Source organism: Macrotis lagotis, chromosome 1 (genome assembly GCF_037893015.1).
Source record: "Macrotis lagotis isolate mMagLag1 chromosome 1, bilby.v1.9.chrom.fasta, whole genome shotgun sequence".
Taxonomy (NCBI): Eukaryota; Metazoa; Chordata; class Mammalia; order Peramelemorphia; family Peramelidae; genus Macrotis; species Macrotis lagotis.
In genome coordinates, this window is record NC_133658.1 from 742,127,873 (window position 1) to 742,148,727 (window position 20,855).

The 20,855-nt window shown below is 37.7% G+C and overlaps 1 protein-coding gene across 1 annotated transcript in view; it reads right to left on the reverse strand.

The window, feature by feature from the left end:
• The window catches only part of MPHOSPH8 (M-phase phosphoprotein 8), a 91,792-nt gene that overhangs the window by 20,130 nt on the left and 50,807 nt on the right, over positions 1-20,855 (reverse strand). The window contains exons 12-13 of the mRNA XM_074216265.1: positions 1,201-1,328; positions 277-360 (exon numbers count right to left, since the gene is read on the reverse strand). Coding sequence (XP_074072366.1) covers positions 277-360; positions 1,201-1,328 — 212 coding nt within the window. The remainder of the gene's footprint in view (positions 1-276; positions 361-1,200; positions 1,329-20,855) is intronic.

Here is a 20,855-nt window from a genome sequence, read left to right on the forward strand (position 1 = left end):
TGAATAAAAAATCAGAACACCGTATCTATCCCAAAAGAATGTTTCATTTAATGTGAATTTACCAGCAATTGATTGTGACTGGTATGTGGATCATGGCTCTATCACTACCTTTTCATTATCTCATTATACAAACAATTTCAGTAACTTTGGAATCTCTTGGGATACAGGGCTAGATATGGAAATGGAAAGTGAAACATAAAAGATTTCAAAAATAGGTTAGGAATCATGCTCATAACTTAAAATGATATTCTGGATTGGCTAGGAAAAGATCTTTACCTTGGCAGCTGGTGCTTCTGTCAGGCGTATAAAAAGTTTATTGAGTCCTGCAACAGGATTGAAGGAATAAACAAAATGGCTATCCTGGAAGGCAACAAAAGAAAATTTATCAGAATGTATAGAAAAACAAAACTCAAGTATGCCAGGATTGTAAAACAAATCATTAAAAATCTATTAATGTAACCTTAATGAGTAAGATTCCATAGTGACTCAGGCCCAAAGGCATCAAAGAGAAATATTAAAGTTTATCACACTAAAGATATTTTAAGAAAGGTGTGAAGAAGAACTATCCTGGAGTTTAATTTGAAAAATTGTAAGCAATGCACAAGTACCATATTTTCATGGTACTAAAAAGGTTTAACTGAACTCCAATGACAAAATATTTCAAGAGTATGGCAAAACTTGATAATACCAGAACTATACAATGAATGCCATTTAGAAAGCATCTTCTTATCAAATATTTAGTGAAGAGAGAGTCAAGGGGGAAGAAATGCTTTGGGTATGCCTATTTGTGAATTTTCTAGGACTTCTACATTGATATATAGCATATAATAAGAATCACTGTCCAGCATTATTACCCTGTGGTGTTAAATGATTATCCAATCATTTTCATCATAATATTTGCTAAGGCAAAATTTTGAACATGTTAAAATAATTTTTAAAATAAAATCTACAAACAATCAGCATTTTACATTTTAATTCAAAATTTCCAATTAAATGATGGTTAGTAACTCATTCCTTGAATACTGGTTAACCAAGGATTATATATACTTCTGTTAATTAAGGAACTAAATGACTTTGTTAACTAGAAGAAAATGTGTCCTTCAGAAGTAAATACCACCATGAAACCCATTAATGCTTACAAATTATATTAGAAAGACTAAAAAATTCTATTTAAGTCAGTTTCATATACACAAATCTTACCAGAAATACAGGAAGTTGAAACTTGTCATTCAAAACCACAGCTTGCACACTACATGGTCCACAAAGTCGAGCAATGACTTCTTTACCAAAAAAATTTGAATGGAATACAAACAGGAGAATTCCAGAGCCTAAATAAAAACAAACAATGAAATCTTTTAATACAGTAAAAAAAAGTTAGGCAATTCAGGAAAACAATGAAAAAAATGAAAAGCAAGGGGGCAGACCATGCCAAATCCCAAACTCTAATACAAAACATAATCATCAAAATGATATGGTACTAATTTAAAGTAGAGACATCAATCATTGAAATACATTATGCAATTTACAGAAGAAAACAAATATAGTAATCTATTGTTCAACAAACCCAAACACCCTAGCTATTAGTGATAAGATCTCACTTATTCAACTATTAAAAACTGTTGGGAAATAATCCGACAGATATAGTTTAGATGATGCTTTAAAGAGATTTTTTAAAAAAAGAGGAAAAGGACACACACACACACACACACACACACACACATATTTATAGATCTTTTTGTAGTGAACTGAAAAGGAATGCCTATTAATTAGAGTACAGATAAACACTTTATGTAACAATACAACTGAGCTACAAAACAATGAATGACAAAAGTGATTGTTTTAGAGAAACCTAGGAAGATAGTAAGGATAGACACTGAATAAGGTAAAACAAAAGACAAAAAGACCTTAAAGACATACTTCAGAAGAATTAAGAACTCTGATCAATGCAAAGACAAACCCAGATTCAGAGGAAGCTCCTAGAAAGACTTGAAGCAAACATAAATTTGTGAATATGGCTAATATGAGAATTTATTTTGCTGGATCAAATATACTTGTTACAAGAACTCTCCCTCCTCCCTACCTAGGCAGCAGGAGATAGAAGGAAAGAATTAAATTGCAATAGTTACAGAACATGGCAAGGAGGATTTTTGTTAGAGTGAAGATAATGGTAAAAGAAAGAAAGTAATGGATGTTAGGTACTATGAAAGCAGAACCTACAGAACCTGGGAACTGACTGCCTAGAAAGGAATGGTAAAGGAAAAGGAAGAATTAAAAAAAAAATGAAGCAATATTTAGGAATGACAGTAATGTTAATATTCCTGGTCGGACTGCACGTGCCTATGCAGAGATTGGTATTGTGTGTTTACAGTAATGTGAGCATGGCTAAGTTACTTAGCTTCTTTGAAGATGAATCTCTTTATTTATAGAATGAGATTAACAACTTACATGATGAATTTCACAGGATACTTTTTTGGAAAGCTTAAAAAGTGTTCAGCAAAAGTCTTGTGTAGGAAGGGGTACTTGAATTGATTCTTTTTTTTTTAGTTTTTTGCAAGGCAAATGGGGTTAAGTGACTTGCCCAAGGCCACACAGCTAGGTAATTTTTATGTGTCTGAGACCTCATTTGAACTCAGGTACTCCTGACTCCAGGGCCAGTGCTCTATCCACTTTACCACCTAGCCACCCCTTGAATTGATTCTTGAAGAATACTACAGATGATCTCAAGTGCTGGGGATGAGGAAGGAAACACAAAGGAAAGATGGAATACTGAGTGTTGTAGTATACAGGGATTCAGTCAATTCATCTTGGTGGAGAGAACACATAAAAGGATGACATATCTAATTGAAATGAAATGTGGAAGCATTCTAAATGATGCCTAAAAGAGGATTTCACTACAAAATTGAGAAAATAAGCTCATTTACCCCAAGTTCTCTTAAGCATTTTAAAAGCTTCAACAAAATCCAGTTTTCTTCTTCATTCCAATCTTAAGCTAGTCCTTATCTTTTTTCAGCAGCAAGTCTTCTATATCAATCTCATATCAATCTCTTCCACCCTATGAACTTGCCCTGTCAAATTCATCTATTCTCTTTCACCTTCGATCTCTTATTTACAGATTTCTTCACTGCTACCTATAAATACAGCTTTAAGAACTCTTCACTTTGACCCCCAGTACCCTTGAAGTTACCATACTATCTATCATACTACTCTCTTTCAGAAGCAAATTCCTAGAAAAAGATGTCACATTTGTTACCTTCACATCTTTACCTCCCACTCATTTTACAACCTTTGGATGCTGGATTCCACTATACATCTGAAACTGTTTATTCGGAGATGACCAATGTTCTCTTAACCAATAATCTTTTCTAAAATTTAATATTTAAAAAACCCCTCATCCTTCTTGACTTTTCTTCAGCTTCTGATACAATTGATCATCTCCTTTCTCCAGGAATACTCACCTTGTTAATCTCACAGCTTCCCAGATCCCTTCCAATTCTATATTTAAGATCCACTTTCACCAGTATACCTTTAAATCACAAAGATCTACTTTCTGTTCTTTTTACAAACATTCAATTCCATTCCTCTAAAGTTGTTATGCCCTTTGCCTTGCATGCCCCCTAGCAACTTTAGCTTATCTTTTAGACTAGGGCTATTCCTTCCAAAGGGAGGCTTTTCCTGATCCCTCCAGGCACACACTTCTCTCCCTTATCACAATTGCTTTTTTCCCCTCTCCTAGCCTCCAGTAGACTGGAAACTCCAGGGCAGTCTATTTCTTTGTCTTTGCATAGTCAATGTTAAGCACAATAAATGATTTCTGACTTGCTGACTTTGGGTCCATTGTCACAGGATATGGTTTTTAAAATATTTTTTGAACAAAATAGGCAAATTGAAGCTCTAAATTACAGGTTGAAGAACTTGACTTTCAGAGAATTTAAGTGAGTTTGCCAAGAGTCACAAAGCTAGTAGGTGGGAGAGTTGAGCTATCAGACCCAAGTTTTCTAATGTCAAGACATTACACAGTGACATTACACATTACACATTACACAAAGACATCTCAAGTATTTGAAGGGATACATGTGGAAAAGGAATTAGTGGGAGGGCTTTCTTTGGAACAAGTGAGTATGCAGAAGAATGGCCTTTAGTTTCAAAAAGATACACTCCAATTAATCTAAGAAAAAAAAAAAACGAGAATGGTCCAGAACCAAAAAAAAGCATGTCATAGTTGAAGTGATGAGTTTCCCACCACTTCAAGCAATAGATAGATATTAATTTTTAGCAAACCTTATAGAAGAGATAATTGATAAATTTTAAAAGATTAGATGACCGCAGAATTCTCTTCCAAGTGTCAATAATGGGTTAACAACATCAGGCAACCTGTTCAAATCTCTTATGCTTCAGAAACAAAGCCAAGAGAAAATCCCAGAAGGAAGATGTGGTCTAGAAAATTAAATGTTACAGAGGGAAGGAAGAATTTTAGGAGAAAAATCAAATATATAGCTATAGAGAAGTTGTTAATAATATTCAAAAAAGTGGATTTGTTGCCGCTGGTTGTTTCTTGAGTTAGGTAACTGCCCTGTGATGAATTGCAACTCTGACTTGGGAATGCAGGTTTTAAAAAGAAGATAGAGATTTATTAAAGAAGTTGCAACAGGGGTGGCTAGGTGGCGTAGTGGGGGGGCAGCTAGGAGGCGTAGTGGGGGGGGGCGGCTAGGTGGCGTAGTGGGGGGGGGCTAGGTGGCGTAGTGGATAAAGCACTGGCCTTGGAGTCAGGAGTATCTGGGTTCAAATCCGGTCTCAGACAGACACTTAATAATTACCTAGCTGTGTGGCCTTGGGCAAGCCACTTAACCCCATTTGCCTTGCTAAAAAAAAAAAAAAAAAGTTACAACACATTAAGAAAGTGATAAAAAAAAAAAGTTGAGAAGAGTTTAAAGAGAAGACCAAATGGATTGCTGTCTGAACTTGTCAGGCTAGCTGACTAGGGTTTCAACAGGAGTCTGGAAGGTCAAAGAGACTCTACCTCTATCTCCTTAAATTCTCCCTCAGAGTCCACGGGAGGGGTGGTGACCTGGGAGTGACCCAAGTCACACATTTGAGATTTTTTGCCTTTTAGGGAGGGATCTCTTTTGGTGGTCTTGGGCATTCTTCCAGGGCCTTCACCACCAGCAATCCAATCAGGTTGAAGTTCAGGCCCTCAGGTGTGGCCTAAATTAGCTGATAAGAGAAGAAGATTCCCTTAACAATGCAAACAAAAGATTTACAAAGTTTGTCTCCAACAGAATCCCACTTGCTCACTTTTCTCTGCATCAGGTTCAATAACTGTGGAGAAAGTAACTAGACTGGAAGGAACTGGAAAAAAAAAAAGCAGATAGTGAAGGAGTAGGGTACCGATTTAAACAAATTTTCAGGATCTCTGAGAAGGAAAGGGAAAGAAGGGGTAGACGATATATACATGTGGTAGAAATGGTCATGGAGAAGTGTTGTTGGGGTTGGAAAGATGTGGATTTTATAGCAAACGGGACAGAACATATGGAGAGGAACAGACTGAAGTTACATGGTAGGGAAACAAGGTCAAAATGGCAGTGTTAAGAACTAGTATAATGAATTCCTAGCCATGAACTCCTTCATAAAGATCTAGAATACCTACCATACTGAATCATGATGGGAAAAAGTCACAGTGAGTTATTTATTCAGCTCAAGTCAGCACAGAGACAGACAGGAAGACCTGGGAGCAATGTAGTGCTACAGGAGGAGGTCCCAGACCCACAAACAGGGTACACTCTGACAGAAGAGGTGTGAACTGGTTAATTCCTTGCCCTCTACCACTACTCTATCTGGATCCAAGATTCAAATGAAGCTAAGAAGAGGACTTACCCAGGATGGTGGCATTCCTAATATGGAGACCATGGGCAGTATAGAAAGGAGGATATTCAAAAGACAACAACAGCAGCAGCAGTGGTATACTTTAGACTGCACACACAGAGCTGAATATCAGTTCTAGTATTCTAGGCCAGTCTATGAAGTTATTCTCAGACCAAAGGGGAGCCTGCATTTCTGTCAATCTGAACCAGTAAACCTTCCCAGATGGCTCATAGGTGATAGATTCCAGCAGCAGTCTACTTTTGCTCAGACCCACCCCCAGGTCAGGAACTTGCACAACTCAAACAAGGTGGGCAGCAATCAGCATATGACTTGGATCAGACCATTTGGGGAGTACTGAAATCTTGCATATTCCTAGCCTGTCCCTGAGATCCTGGAATTGACACACCACCAGCACAAATTCAAGAATTTCTGGAAGACATAAAGAATGAAGTTAAAATATTTTTATACACTTCAGGCCAAGACAGTGGAGAGAAGTCCTGTTCTAAGGTCTCCTGATCTTCACCCATGAACAATATGAAACAAACCACTTAATGGAAGTCCCATCAACAAAACCCAGAAAGAGAATCCAGGAGAACAACACCTACCTCAAGGTCTGTCTTCAGGGATCGGGTGTAATGAGTGCAGAATGCTGATAACCAGTGGGGGAGGGGGGAGCAGGAGGAATCTAAGATCAGCCCGGGGGGACTTTTTCACTGTAGAAAGCACTTCCCTCTGAGAAACAACCAGAGAGTGGAGGCATGGCTGTGGCACTAACAATCTGGGACTTACAAAGAAGGGCTGGAGGGTAGGTTCGAGCCTCTAACACCCCCTATGGGCCAGGAGGAGATATTACACTCAGTGAGAAAAGTCTCCAACACCCCGTACTGTTCAGCTGGAGATACTACACTGAGTGGGTAAAGCCTCTAGGGATCTCAATACCAAACCTCTGTGAACCAGCCCCTACCCCAACACAAGAGCTTAGGAAAATGAAGAAATACCAGTGGAAAGGAGGGAACCATAGAAAAAGTCGTAGAAGGAAAAGAGCCTATTTCAAAGAGGCAAAGAAACCCTGAGGAGAATATGAATTGGTCTCCAGCACAGAAAGATTTCTTTGAAGAAATCAAGAAGGAGTTTAAAAATCAATTGGAAAATTTGAGGAAAAGAAACCTAAAAGAAAATTAACATCTTGCAACAAGAAAACAAATCCTTGGAAAATATAATTGGACAAATGCAAAAAAGAAAATAATTCTCTCAAAATCTCAAAAGTTCAAAGTTTGGAAAACTCTTACAAAAATAGAATTGACCAATTGGAAAAGGAGTTGCAAAAGGTAAATGAAGAAAACTCTTGTCTAAAAAAAAGAATGGCGTCTATGGAAACCAAGGACATCATGAGACAACAAGAATTTGTTAAACAAAACCAAAAGATTGAAAAAATAGAAGAAAATGTTAAATACCTCATCAACAAAACCAATGACTTCAAGAATAGAGGGGAAAAAAAGCCTGGACTCAATATTATAGGATTTAATGAAGGTAAATTCCCCTGATATCATGGAACGAGATGGCAAAATAATTATGTGAAAAAATACATCGATCCCCTCTGGAAAGGGATGCCAAAATGAAAACACCAAGGAATACTGTGGCCAGATTCCAGAACTAGCAGACTAAAAGAGAAAATTCTTCAAGTAGCCAGAAAGAAACAATTTAAATACCAAGGAGCCACAGTAAGGATTAAATAGGATCTGGCAGCATCAACATTAAGGGATTGAAGGGCCTGGAATGCAATATTCCAAAAATCAAGGAAGCTGGGAATACAGCTAAGAATCCACTCTCCGGCAAAGCAGAGCCTTCTCTTCCATGGCAAAAGATGGACATTTAATAAAATAGGAGATTTCCAACTTTTCCTGATGAAAAGGAAAGAGCTAAATAGAAAATCTGGACTTCAAACAGGAGACTTAAGAGACACATCAAAAGGTAAAATTAAAAAGGGGGGGAGAGGGAAAAACCCCTGTTTTCAAGTAAGATGAAACTGGCAATATCCCTACCTGGAAGAAAGGACTTTAACAACTCTCGAGAATTGTAACTCTATTTGAGAGAGTTTAATTAACCAGAAGAGATGACTTATTAGAGAAACTGTTATCCAATAAGATAAAACTGGATATACCCTTACCTGGGATAAAGACTCTAATTTAAACTCTCAATAATTGTAATTCTAGTAGAGAGACTAGCCAGAAGTTATGGACACTCAAGGTCTTTCTATGACTCAGATAAAATGATTTAAAAATAATACATCCTTAAAAAGGGGTTCAGTAAAGAGATGGGAGGATGGAGGAGACTGAATACAGTAAGTCTCATTATATTAAGAGGTACAAAGGACATATTGCAATAGAAGGAAAGAAGGCAGGAGGTGAGAATCACCTGAATCTTATTCTCATCAGATTGGCTTTGTTAACATACACACCATCAGTTAAGAAACTTGTCTTACCATTAAAGTGGGAAAAGGGGAGAAGGGGAAAGGGAGGAAAAGGATCAACAGAAGGAAGGGAAGGAGGAAGGGGCAAAGGGAAAGGGGGAAAAGGGGAGGGGGTTGATTATAAGAGGGCAAACACACTGAGGGTGGGTGGTATTCAGAAACAAAACACTGGGTAATATGGATAAAGGGGAAAAAAGGGGGAAAATACAAACACAAGGAAGATAACATGGAAGGCAATAAAGGGGGTAAGAGATAAGGAAGGAAACTATATACTCCTGAAAGGTACCAAAGACAATAAACGAATGGAGGAAATTGAATGGGGATAGATACAAAAATTGACAATGTACTAGGACATAAAAACCTAATAATAAATTGCAGAAAGGCATAAATAGTGATTACATCTTTCTCTGATCATAATGCAATAAAAATCATATGCAATATTGGGCCAGGGAGATACAGACCCAAAACTAATTGAAAACTAAATAATCTCATTTTAAAAAATGAGTAGATCAAACAATAAATTATAGAAAGAATTAAAGAAATTCAACAATCCATTATTGAACTCCCTAAGAAAAATCCCTAGGGCCAGATGGATTCACAAGTGAATTCTATCAAACATTTAAGGAACAACTGGTTCCAATTCTATATTAAACTCTTTAGGAAAAATAGGGGAAGAAGTCTAAGACACAAATATGGTGCTGATACCTAAATCAGGAAGAGTAAAAACAGAGAAAGAAAATTATAGACCTATCTCCCTGTTGAATATAGATGCAAAAATCTTAAATAAAATCTTAGCAAAACTAGTACAATAAGTTATCACTAGGATAATACATTATGACCAAGTAGGATTTATCCCAGGAATGCAGGTTTGGTTCAATATTATGAAAACTGTCAGTATAATTAATTATATCAATAACAAGCCTATCAGAAATCATATGATTATATAAATAGATGCTGAAAAAGTTTTTGACAAAATACAGCACCCATTCCTACTAAAAACACTAGCAAACATAGGAATAAATGGATTGTTCCTTAGAATAATAAACTATATCTATTTGAACCCATCAATAACCATTATATGCAATGGGGATAGGCTTGAGGCATTCCCAATAAGATCAGGGGTGAAACAACAATGCTTACTATCACCACTACTATTCAATATCATATTAGAAATGTTAGCTTCGGGCCAAGATGATGGAGAGAAGACAGGCACAGTTCCAAAATCTCCTGATATTCCCCCACATATGATAGGAAACAAACTTCTTGAATAGAAATCTGATCAACAAAACCCAGAAAGAAAAGCCAGGAGAAAGAACATCTACCTCAGGATTTGTCTTCCAAAAGCCTGGGTGGGTTGGAGCCCAGAGGGTGTACTCTGACAGGAGCACAGGACCAGTGAGAGCCAGGGAGCCAATATTAACCCTTGGATTAGCCTGATTAGTGGTGGGGCTGGAGTCCAGCTGCCTGAGGGCTTGAGAACTGAACCAGGACCAGGGTGGGACTAGAGCCACAGGGCCTTGGGTTGATTAGGGAACAGAGGTATTGGTGTTGGCTCTGACCCTCAGGAGCTTGCCTGCGGGGTTAGAGGGAGAGTTCCAATGTGGGAGAGGTGCAGACATCATTCCTGGGCTCCTCTGGTCAGGAGGAACTCAGAGTCTAGGCCTCCATTTCAGCTGAAGCCTCTTCCCAGAACAAACACAATTACAGAGGACTTCTGCCCAAGGCTAAGGCTGAGCAGCAGAACCACTCCAGCTGACAATACAGAAAGTGATCACCTCATACCTCACCCCAGGGAACAGTCCACCATTGACCAAAGATAAAATTATTTAACAGCTTCAATCCAGGCCAAAGGAAAGGGCCTCAATGAAGGTCACAGACACTCCAGAGAAAGCAGCCAGGACCCCACTACTGGCTAGCAGGAAATATTGCACTCAGTGAGCAAATCCTCTATCACCCCCTACTGGACAGCTGGAGATATTACACTCAATGAGTAAAGTCTCTAGGGATCCCAAAACCAAACTTCTGTGAACCAGACCCTCTCCAACTCAAGGTCTTAGCAAAATAAAGAAAGGCCAGCGGAAAAGGAGGGTCCATAGAAAAATTCTGAGAAGGAAAAGACCCTAACTCAGAGAGGCCTAGAACTTCTGACGAGAATATGATCTGGTCTCCAGCACAGAAAGACTTCCTTGAAGAAATCAGGAAGGAGTTTAAAAATCAATTGGAAAATTTGGGAAAAGAAACCCAAGAGAAGATTAAAACCTTGCAACAAGAAAACAAATCATTGGAAAATACAATTAGACAAATACAAAATGAGAATAATTTTCTCAGGTCCTCAAAACTGGGCAAATGCAAAAAAAAATTCTCTCTTTCTTTCTTTTTTGTTTTTGGGTCGGTTTGGGGTTGTGTGGCCCAAGACCACACAGTTAAGTAATTATTAAATGTTTGAGACCAGATTTGAACTCAGGTACTCCTGACTCCAGGGTCAGTGCTCCTGTGCCACCCAGCTGCCCCCAAAAAAATAATTCTCTCAAAACCTCAACTGATCAAATGGAAAACTCTTTCAAAAATAGAATTGAAAAGGAGTTGCAAAAGGTAAATGAAGAAAATTCTTGTCTAAAAAAAAAAGAATGGAACCTGTGGAAACTAATTACTTCATGAGACTGCAAGAGCCTATTAAACAAAATAAAAAAACTAGAATAGAAGAAAATGTAAAATGCCTCATCAGCAAAACCACTGACCTCAAGAATAGATCAAGGAGGGACAACCTGAGAATTATAGGTCTTCCTGAAAACATTGAAGAGGAAAAGGCCCAAACTTAATATCACAGGATTTAGTGATGGAAAATTCCCCTCATATCATGGAACCAGAGGGCAAAATAGTTATTGAAAGACTACATCGATCACCTCTGGAAAGAGATCCTAAAATGAAAACACCAAGGAATTTTGTGGCCAAATTCTAGAGCTATCAGATAAGAGAAAATCCTGCAAGCAGACAGAAAGAAACAATTTAAATACCAAGGACCCATGGTAAGGATTACACAGGACCTGGCTATATCAACATTAAGGGATAGAAGGGCCTGGAATGAGATATTCCAAAGAGCAAGGGAGTTTGGAATGCAGTCAAGAATCCACTATCCCAAAAAGCTGAGCCTTCTTTTTCAGAGGGAAAGATGGACATTTAACAAAATGGAAGAATTCCAAAAATTCCTGATGAAAAGACCAGAGCTAAATAGAAAATATGGACATCAAACAGGAGGTTCAAGAGACACATGAAAAGGTTAAAAAAAAGGGGGGTGTAATGAAAAATACTGCTATCCAATAAGATGAAACTGGCTATATCCCAGCATGGGAAAAAGATTCTCCTAACTCTTGAGAATTGTAACTCTAACAGAGAGAATATACCTAGCCAGAAATGATGGACACTCATGACTTATCCATGAGACTGCTATCCAAAGGGATGAAATGGGCTATAACACCACTTGGAAGAAAGATTCTAATAACTCTCAAGAATTTTAGGTCTATTAGACAGAATGTACTTAACTAGAAGTGATGGATATTCAGGATTTTCTATGACTCAGACAGAATGATTTAAAAACACTTCCTCCTTAAAAAAGTGGGACAGGACGGAGAAGGGAGGAGGGAGGGAACTGAACGGGGAAAATTTCTTTACATTAAGAGGTACAAAAGACCTATGGTAATAAGAGGGTAAGAAGGGAGGAGATGAGAAACACCTGAATCATCTTCTCATCAGAATAGGCTTAAAATTAACTTACACATGCACACATTTAACTTAAAAAAGTCTTACCTTTCAAGTATTAAAAGGGGGAAAGGGGAGGATGGAAACAGGGAAGGGGAGAAAAAGGGGGGCTATTTCTATTTTGCCCTCTGTTTCTAGGATATCAGGGCAATTTTCCTGTAGGAATTCTTTAAAAATGAGGTCAAGGCTCTTTTCCTGATCATGACTTTCAGGTATCCCAATAATTTTTAAATTATCTTTCCTGAATCTGTTTTCCATACCAGTTGGTTTTTCAATGAGAAGTTTCATTGTTTTCTAATCTTTCATTCTTTTGGTTTTGAAGTATTGTGTCTTGACTTCTCATAAAGTCAGCAGCTTCTTTTAGTTCCATTCTACTTCTGAAGGATTTGTTTTCCTCAGAGAGCTTTCTTATCTTTTTCCATCTGGCCAATTCTTTTTAAAGCATTCTTCTCCTCAATAACTTTTTGAACTGTTTCATCCATTTGACCTATGCTGGTTTTTAACAAGTTCTTTTCTTCAGCTTTCTTTTGCATCTCCTTAACTAAGCTGCTGACTTCTTTTTCTTGTTTTTCCTGCATCTCTCATTTCTTTCCCCAAATTTTTCTCCTATCTCCCTCACTTGATTTTCAAAATCCTTTTGAGCTCTGTCATAGCCTGAACCCAATTTCTGTTTTTCTTGGAGTCTTTAGATGCAAGAGCTTATACTTCCTCATTTTCAAATTGTGTATTTTGATCCTTCTTGGGATCATAGACAATATATTTCTCAATGGTGTTCCTCTTTTTTCTGTGTTTACTCATTTCCCCAGCCTGCGCCTGGTTTGGGGGTACTTCCTGAGCTTTTGAGTATAATGGGACACCCTTGACAAGGGTCTCAGTGTATGAGGCTCTGTCTTGCCTCCTGGTCTGTGAATGACCATAAGCCACCCCTCTGCCACAGGGCTGAGGTGGGGGGGGGGGGCTGCTGTTCTATGGGGGGCCTAGATTGTGATCAGAATCTGAATGTGGTCAGAGGCCTAGAGACCTGTTCCAAAGTCCAGAGGACAGACCTAGGAAGTTTCTCTCCACTCCCCTACCTAGGCTGAGCACTTAGGACTCGGTTGCCTGGGGGCTCCTGCTTACTGACTCAGCCTGCTTCCATTTCCTGGATCGGGACTGCTGTGAGTGCCCTGAGGGCTGGGTTTCCCGCTTGCTCTGGTCGAGGTCCCCCCACTGATCTTCCAAGTTGTGCCCAGTGCTCCCCAGGGTGTAGGTCAGGAAACTGCCCCCCCCCCCCACTGCTGTGAGGCGGGGCTGCCAAGCACTCTGGGGCTGAAGTTCCTTCACTCTGGTGGGTCACCCCTCTAACCCTGTGGAGCAGAGTCTTTCCTTTATTTTCCAGATTACCTTGGCCTGGAGAATTGCCTCACTGGATCCCTCTGTGGGTTTTGTCTCTTGAAAATTTAGTTAAGAGTCCTTATTTTAAGTTTTGAAATATAAGAGAGAGCACCTCAAAGAGGCTCTTCTCCTGTTGCCATCTTGGCTCCACCCCCCTGACTAAGAAATAGAGTGGTAGATCAGTGGAATAGACTAGGTGCAGTAGCAGGAAATGATTATAGTAATCTGCTGTTTGATAAACCCAAAGAGTCCAGCTATTAGGATAAAAACTCTCTCTTTGATAAAAACTGCTGGGAAAATTGGAAATTAGTATGGAAGAAACTTGGATGAGAGCAAAACCTCACACACTATACCAAGATAAGATAAAAATAGTACAGGATCTAGACATAAAAAAAAATATTATAAGTAAACTACAAGATCAAGAAGTAGTTTAATTGTCAGATCTATGGAAAGGGAAGCAGTTTATGACCAAGGAACAGATGGAAAACATCATTAAAAACAAACTAGATAATTTTGTTTACATTAAATTAAAAAAGTTTTTGCAGACAAAACCACTGTAATCAAGATGAAAAAATGTAGTAAACTGAGAAACATTTTTTACAATAGTGTTTCTGACAAAGGACTCATCTCTAAAATATACAGAGAACTGAGTCAAAATTAAAAACAAAAAGACAACTCATTCCTCAATAGACAAATGGGCAAAGCATATGCAAAGGCAATTTACAGATGAGGAAATCAAAGCAATCCATAATCATATGAAAAATTGCTCTAAATCACTTAGTAGAGAAATGCAAATTAAAATATTTCTGAGGCACCACCTCACACCTCTCAGATTGGCCTAAATGACCAGAAAGGACAATGATCAATGTTGGAAAGGATGTGGGAAATCTGGGACACTAATACATTGTTGGTGAAGTTGTGAACTGATCCAGCCTTTCTAGAAAGCAATTTGGAATTACACACAAAGGGCAATAAAAGCGTGCATACCCTTTGATCTAGCAATACCACTACTGGGTCTATATCCTGAAAAGATCATAAAAAAGAGTAAAAACATCACTTGAACAAAAATATTCATATTATCCTTGTTTGTGGTGGCAAAGAATTGGAACTTGAATGAATGTCCATCAGTTGGGGAATAGCTGAACAAATTGTGGTATATGTATGTGATGGAACACTATTGTTCTATTAGAAAACAGGAGGGACAGGAATTCAGGTAAGTCTGGAAGGATTTACATGAACTGATGCTCAGTGAGATGAGCAGAACCAAAAGAACATTATATACCCTTAGAGCAACATGGGAATGATGATCAAACTTAATGGACTTGCTCATACCAACAGGGCAGCAAGCAGACACAATTTTGTGGTATCTGTGACGGAGAATGCCATCTGTATCCTGAGAAAGAATTGTGGAGTTTGAACAAAGACCAAGAATTATAACCTTTAATTTTGTAAAAAAATGTTGTCTTATTATGTAATTCTACTATATCTCATACTATATGTTTCTTCCTTAAGGATATGATTTCTCTCTTATCACATTCAACTTAGATCAATCCATACTCTAGGAATGATGTAACAGACTAGCAAACTGCCTTCTGTGGGGGGAGGGAAGCAAGATTGGGGGAAAAATTATAAAACTCAAAATAAATAAAACTTCTAAAATCTAAAAAAAAATGCTATTTTCTGGGAGAGGAAGAGGGAATGATAACTGAGCTAACTATAATGATGTAAGAAGACCTTAATACAAATTTATTTTAAAAAATAAATTGTCTAAATAAATATACAAAATAATGATAAAAAATAAAATATTTTTATAAATGAGAGTTCTAGAGGGAAAAAAATTGGAAAAGAAACAAGAACTTTGGAAGAAATGGAACTGGAATTAACAACTTGGCACAAAATCTGGCCCTAGCAACAAACTCTGAAAAATCAGAAAGGACTAAAGGGAAGCCAATGACTCCATGAGGCAGCAAGAAAGAATAAAACAAAGTCACAAGCTTGAAATAATAGAAGAAAGTGTAAGGTATCTTAGAGCAAAAACTTTTTCACATGTCACATCACTGCTGAGAAAAGATAAGTCTTTCACAGCTTACTATCTTACAATGCTATTCTTACTTTATTATATATTTCATTTCCCATTGCACCTGTTCTTGTAAGTCTTTCCAGGTTTTACTGATTCTGTTCATCATTTTTTATAGCAAAATAGGGTCATAATCACATAGCACAATTTGCTCAGCCATTACCTAACAGATGGGTATCCTCCTCAATGCCCAGTTCCTTGCCACCAGAAAAGAGCTGCAATAAATATCCTTATACATATAGGCCCTTTTCTGTCCTGTTTACATCTCTTTTGGAATATAGACCTGGTGGTGGTATAGCTAAGTCAAAGGGTGGGCAAGGCTTTATTGCCCTTTGAGCATAATATCCAAATTTCTCTACAGAACTGTTGAATCAATTCACAACTCCTCCAACAGTGCATTAATGTCTCATTTTTCCTACATACCCTTCAACATTTGTCATTTTCTTTCTGTCCTATTAGCCAATCCAATAGGTATAACGTAGTACTTCAGAATTGTCCCAACCCTTATTTCTCCTATCAATAGTGAGTTAGGACATTTTTAAAAATATGGTCAAAGATAGTATAGACAGTCTCATCTGAAAAGTATTCATCTCTTTTGATCATTTATAAATTAGGGGAATGGCTCTTATTTTTTATAAATTTGACTTAGTTCTCTAAGCTTGAAAAATGAACTCTTTATTAGAGAAGCCTATTTCAATATTTTTCTGTTACTACTAACTGTATTTCCCTTCATCTTATTCATCTCACCCCCATTTATTCTAATCTTTCTCCTTTTATCCTATCCCTCCTCAAAGTGTTTTGCTTCTGACTAGCCTTTTCCACAATCTTTTCTCCATTCTATCACCAACACCCCCCCTCCCCCTCCCCCTCCCCTTCTTCCCTCTAGGGCAAGATAAATTTCTATAGCCAAATGAAGGTGTATGTTATTCCTTCTTAGAGTCAATTATGATGAGGAGAGTGAAAGGTTCACTCAACACCCCTCAACTCCTCCCTCTCCCATCCCACTGCAAAAGCTTTTGCTTACCTCTTTTATGGGAAATAACTTACTCCATTCTACCTACTTTTTTCTTTTCTCCCAGTTTATTCCTCTCTCAATCCTTAACTCCCTTCATAGTTTTCTCTGACCTGTGTTTTGTCTATATATGCTCTTTCTAACTGCCCTAATAAATGAGAAAGCTCATATGAGTTATCACTTTCATATTCCCATGCAGGTATATAAGTAGTTAAATATCATTATAAGATTTGCCTTTCCAATTTTATCTTTTTATACTTCAACTGAATCTCATATTTGAAGATCAAATTTTCTATTCAGTTCTGGTCTTTTTGTTAGGAAAGTGTCAAAATCTTTTGTTTCATTATATGTCCATCTTTTCCCCCTGAAAGATGTGCTCCTAAATTTTACTGGGTCATTGATTCTTGGTAGCAATTCAAGCTCTTTGACCTTCTAGAATATCATTTTCCAAGCCCTATGATTTCTTAATAAAAGTTGCTAAATCTTATATTAATCTGACAGGGATTCAACAATAATTGGAATTTTTCTTTCTGGTTGCTTACAATATTTTCTTTTGACCTGGGAGATCTGAAATTTGACTATAATATTACTGGCAGTTTTCAATTTGAGATTTCTTTCAGAAGGTAATCAATGAATTCTTTCCATTTCTAATTTACCCTCTGCTTCCAAAACATCAAGGTAGTTTTCCTTGAAAATTTCCTGAAAGATGATGTCTAGGTACATTTTTTAATCATAGATTTTAGGTAGTCCAATAATTTTAAAATTATCTCTCCTTGATCTATTTTCTAGGTCAGTTGTTTTACCAATGAGGTATTTCACATTTTATTCTAATTTTTCATTCTTTTAGTTTGTTTTTTCTGAAGAAGTCATCAGTTTCCCTTTGCTCAATTCTATATTTTAAGGAATTATTTTTTTCAATGAACTTTTCTATCTCTCATTCCATTTGTGCAATACTGATTTTTTTGGTGTTTGTTTTTTTGCAGGGCAATGAGGTTAAGTGGCTTGCCCAAGGTCACACAGCTAGATAATTATTAAGTGTCTGAGGCCAGATTTGATTCCAGGGCCGGTGCTCTATCCACTGTACCACCTAGCTGTCCCTCAATGCTGCTTTTTAACGTATTCTTCTCCCCATTGGCTTTTTGGAACTCTTTTTCCATTTGGACTAGGTCTGGTGCAATTTTCTTCAGTATTTTTTTTTGTGTCTCCTTCACAAAGCTGCTGACAGTTTCCACGATTTTCTGGCATCATTCTCAGTTTTCTTTCCAATTTGTCCTCCACCTCTTACTAGATTTTAAAAATTCTTTTTGAGCTTTTCTTTCTCCTAAAATCAATTCCTATTTTTCTTGGAGGCTTTGCATTTACAAGCTTGGACTTTGTTATCTTCTGATAGCTGTGTATTTTGACCATCCACATCACCATAGTAAATATCTCTGGTCAGAATTTTGTCCTTTTCGCTCATTTCCCCAGTCTGATTTGATCTTAACTCTTTGTTAAGGTGAGGCTCTGCTTCCAGGGTGGAGTATGCACTTTTGAGTTTTTTATTTTAAGGCAAGATTGACTTGCCCAAGGTCAAACAGCTAGACAATTATTAAGTGTCTAAAGTTGGATTTGAACTCAGGTCCTCATGATTCCAGGACCGATGCTCTACTGCCTGCCTCTTTTTGAGTTTTTTTGCAGTTGATTTCAGAGATACTTCTGGGGAATCTGCAAATTTTTAATTCTTCCAAAGTGGTATATTTGAAGGCGAAGTCCTGGATTCTGCTGCGTTTTTCCTGGGAGTGACTATATGAACTCCTTTGTGCCCTGAAACTGTAAGGAGGGTCCCTGTTCCACTGCAGCAGTAAACTCTGCTGTGGTCCAGTAGATAAGAGCACAGGTCTTAGTCAGGAGGATGGGAGCTCAAATCTGGCTTCAGACATCTGACACTTATTTGCTGTATGAACTTGGGTAAGTCACTTAACCCTGATTGCCTTGCATCTCCGATCATCCTCAATCATATCTGGCCACTGGACCCAAATGGTTCTGGAGAAGAAAGTGAGGTTGACAGTTCCCTCTCACTCAAATCTAATTCATGTGCTAGCCATGCATCACCTCCCTGATGTTAAAGCCCTGTTCGAGAATGAAGAACAAATATCATCATCCTCAAGCTCTGCTTTTACTCCATTTCTTGGGTCTGGGATCCAAGCCTGTGACTCAGATCAGAGTACAGGCAGAGCAACAGAGTCCTGACTCAGTGATAACAGAAACTCCTGCAATCTCCTTCTGATGTCCTTATTGTCTGAGGGCTGAGAGCTCGGAAGCAGAGAGGTCCAGAAACCACAACCACTACTTCTGATTCAGTCACCTGCAATCTGTTCCTGAACTGCTGAGGTTAGTTCACTCAGGCACAAACTCCACTGCTCTACACACCTCTCTCACCCCAGTGCAGTAGAACCTTCTCCTGGATCTTCAAAGGTGGCCTAGGTTCAGTCAGTCTTTTTGTGGATTCTGACCCTCTAGAATTTGTTTTGAGCTTGGAGAGTCTCTGCCTTTACTCTGCCATCTTGGTTCCACCTCCCTCCTCCAAAGCTAACATTTCTAAAACAAAATTATTAAATAATAATAGTGATAATGGAAATTTTTGTATCTACCCTTACTGGGAATGCTTCTAGAATATCCTCATTACATATAATACTTGCTGATGGTTTTTAAATAGATACTGCATATCATTTTAAGGAAAACTCCATTTATTCCTATGCTATCTGATGCTGTTAATATGTATGAGTGCTATATTTGTCAAAGGCTTTTGTGGTAGCTATTGAGATAATCATATTTTCTGTTAGTTTTTTTATTGATATGGTCAATTATGCTGATTGTTTTCCTAATACTGAACCAACCCTATATTCCTAACATAAATCCTACCATAGAAGATTATACTAGTGAAAACTTGGTGCAATCTCTGCTGATATTTTATTTAAAATTTTTGCATTAATATTGATTAGGAAAATTGGTCTAGAATTTTCCTTCTCTGTTTTGACTTCCTGGTTTAAGTATCAGCACCATATTGGTGCCATAGAAGGAATTTCACAGAATGGTTTCTCCACGTATTTTTTCCTGTAGTTTATCTAGAATTGGAATTAATTGTTCTTTAAATGTTTGGTAGAATTCACTTGTAAATCATCCTCCCTACAGATTTTTGCTTAGGGAGTTTACTGATGACTTGTCCAATTTTTTTTCCTGAAATGGGGTTATTTAATGTTTTATTTCCTTTTTTTGCTGATTTGGGAAATTTTTATGGACAGGCAGTTTTCTGATGAAGAACCACGCCACATCTATCAGATGTCAGTATGACAAAAATGGAACATGATCAGTGTTGGAGGGAATTTGGGAAAACTGGGACATTAACGCATTATTTGGGGAGTATAGCTCTTTCAAGTGACAAAAATGGGAATCTGAGGGGTTTTTTCTATGAATTGGAAATGGTTGAAAAAGTTATGGAACATTAATATGCAGGAATCATATTATAACCAATGATAATGGAGGATAGCATTAGAGAAGCCTGGAAAGACATATAGGAGCAGAGTGAAGTAAATAAATCCAGGAGAATAATTTATATAATAACATAATATAGTAAAGATTGCTCTGGGGGACAGCTAGATGGCACAATGAATAGAATACCAGCCCTGGAGTCAGGAGGATCTGAGTTCAAATCTAACCTCAGACACTAAATGTGTGCAAGTCACTCTTAACTTCACTGCCCTGCAAAAACCTAAAAAAAAAGGTAAAAAGTCTGAAAGACTAAGACTGATTAATGTAATGACCTGCAATGATTTCAGAAGATGAATGACAAAACACATGTTTTCACCCATTTTGTGATAGAGAGGTGAAGAATTGGAGTAAAGAATGCTGCAAATATTTATTTGGATATAGACAACATGGGAATTAAGTTTGATCGACTACACACATTTTTAATGAGTTTTGTTTTTCTTATATTCTCAAGTGAGGGCAGGGGTATGTGTGAAGAGTTAGGGGACAGAATGAGAATGTGGATATTGGCTTGTTTTGGGGGGGTTAGGTTTTTGTAAGGCAATGGGGTTAAGTGACTTGCCCAAGGCCACACAGCCAGGTAATTATTAAGTGTCTGATGCTGGATTTGAACTCAGGTACTCCTGACTCCAGGGCCAGTGCTCTATCCACTGTGCCACCTAGCTGCCCTTGGATATTGTATTGTTAATACAAAATAATTTTTCAAAAAGAAACTAAAATTGAAAAAGGTACATGGTGGAAAAATAATTGCTGGAATAGGTTCTTATAGAAGATGGGAGAGG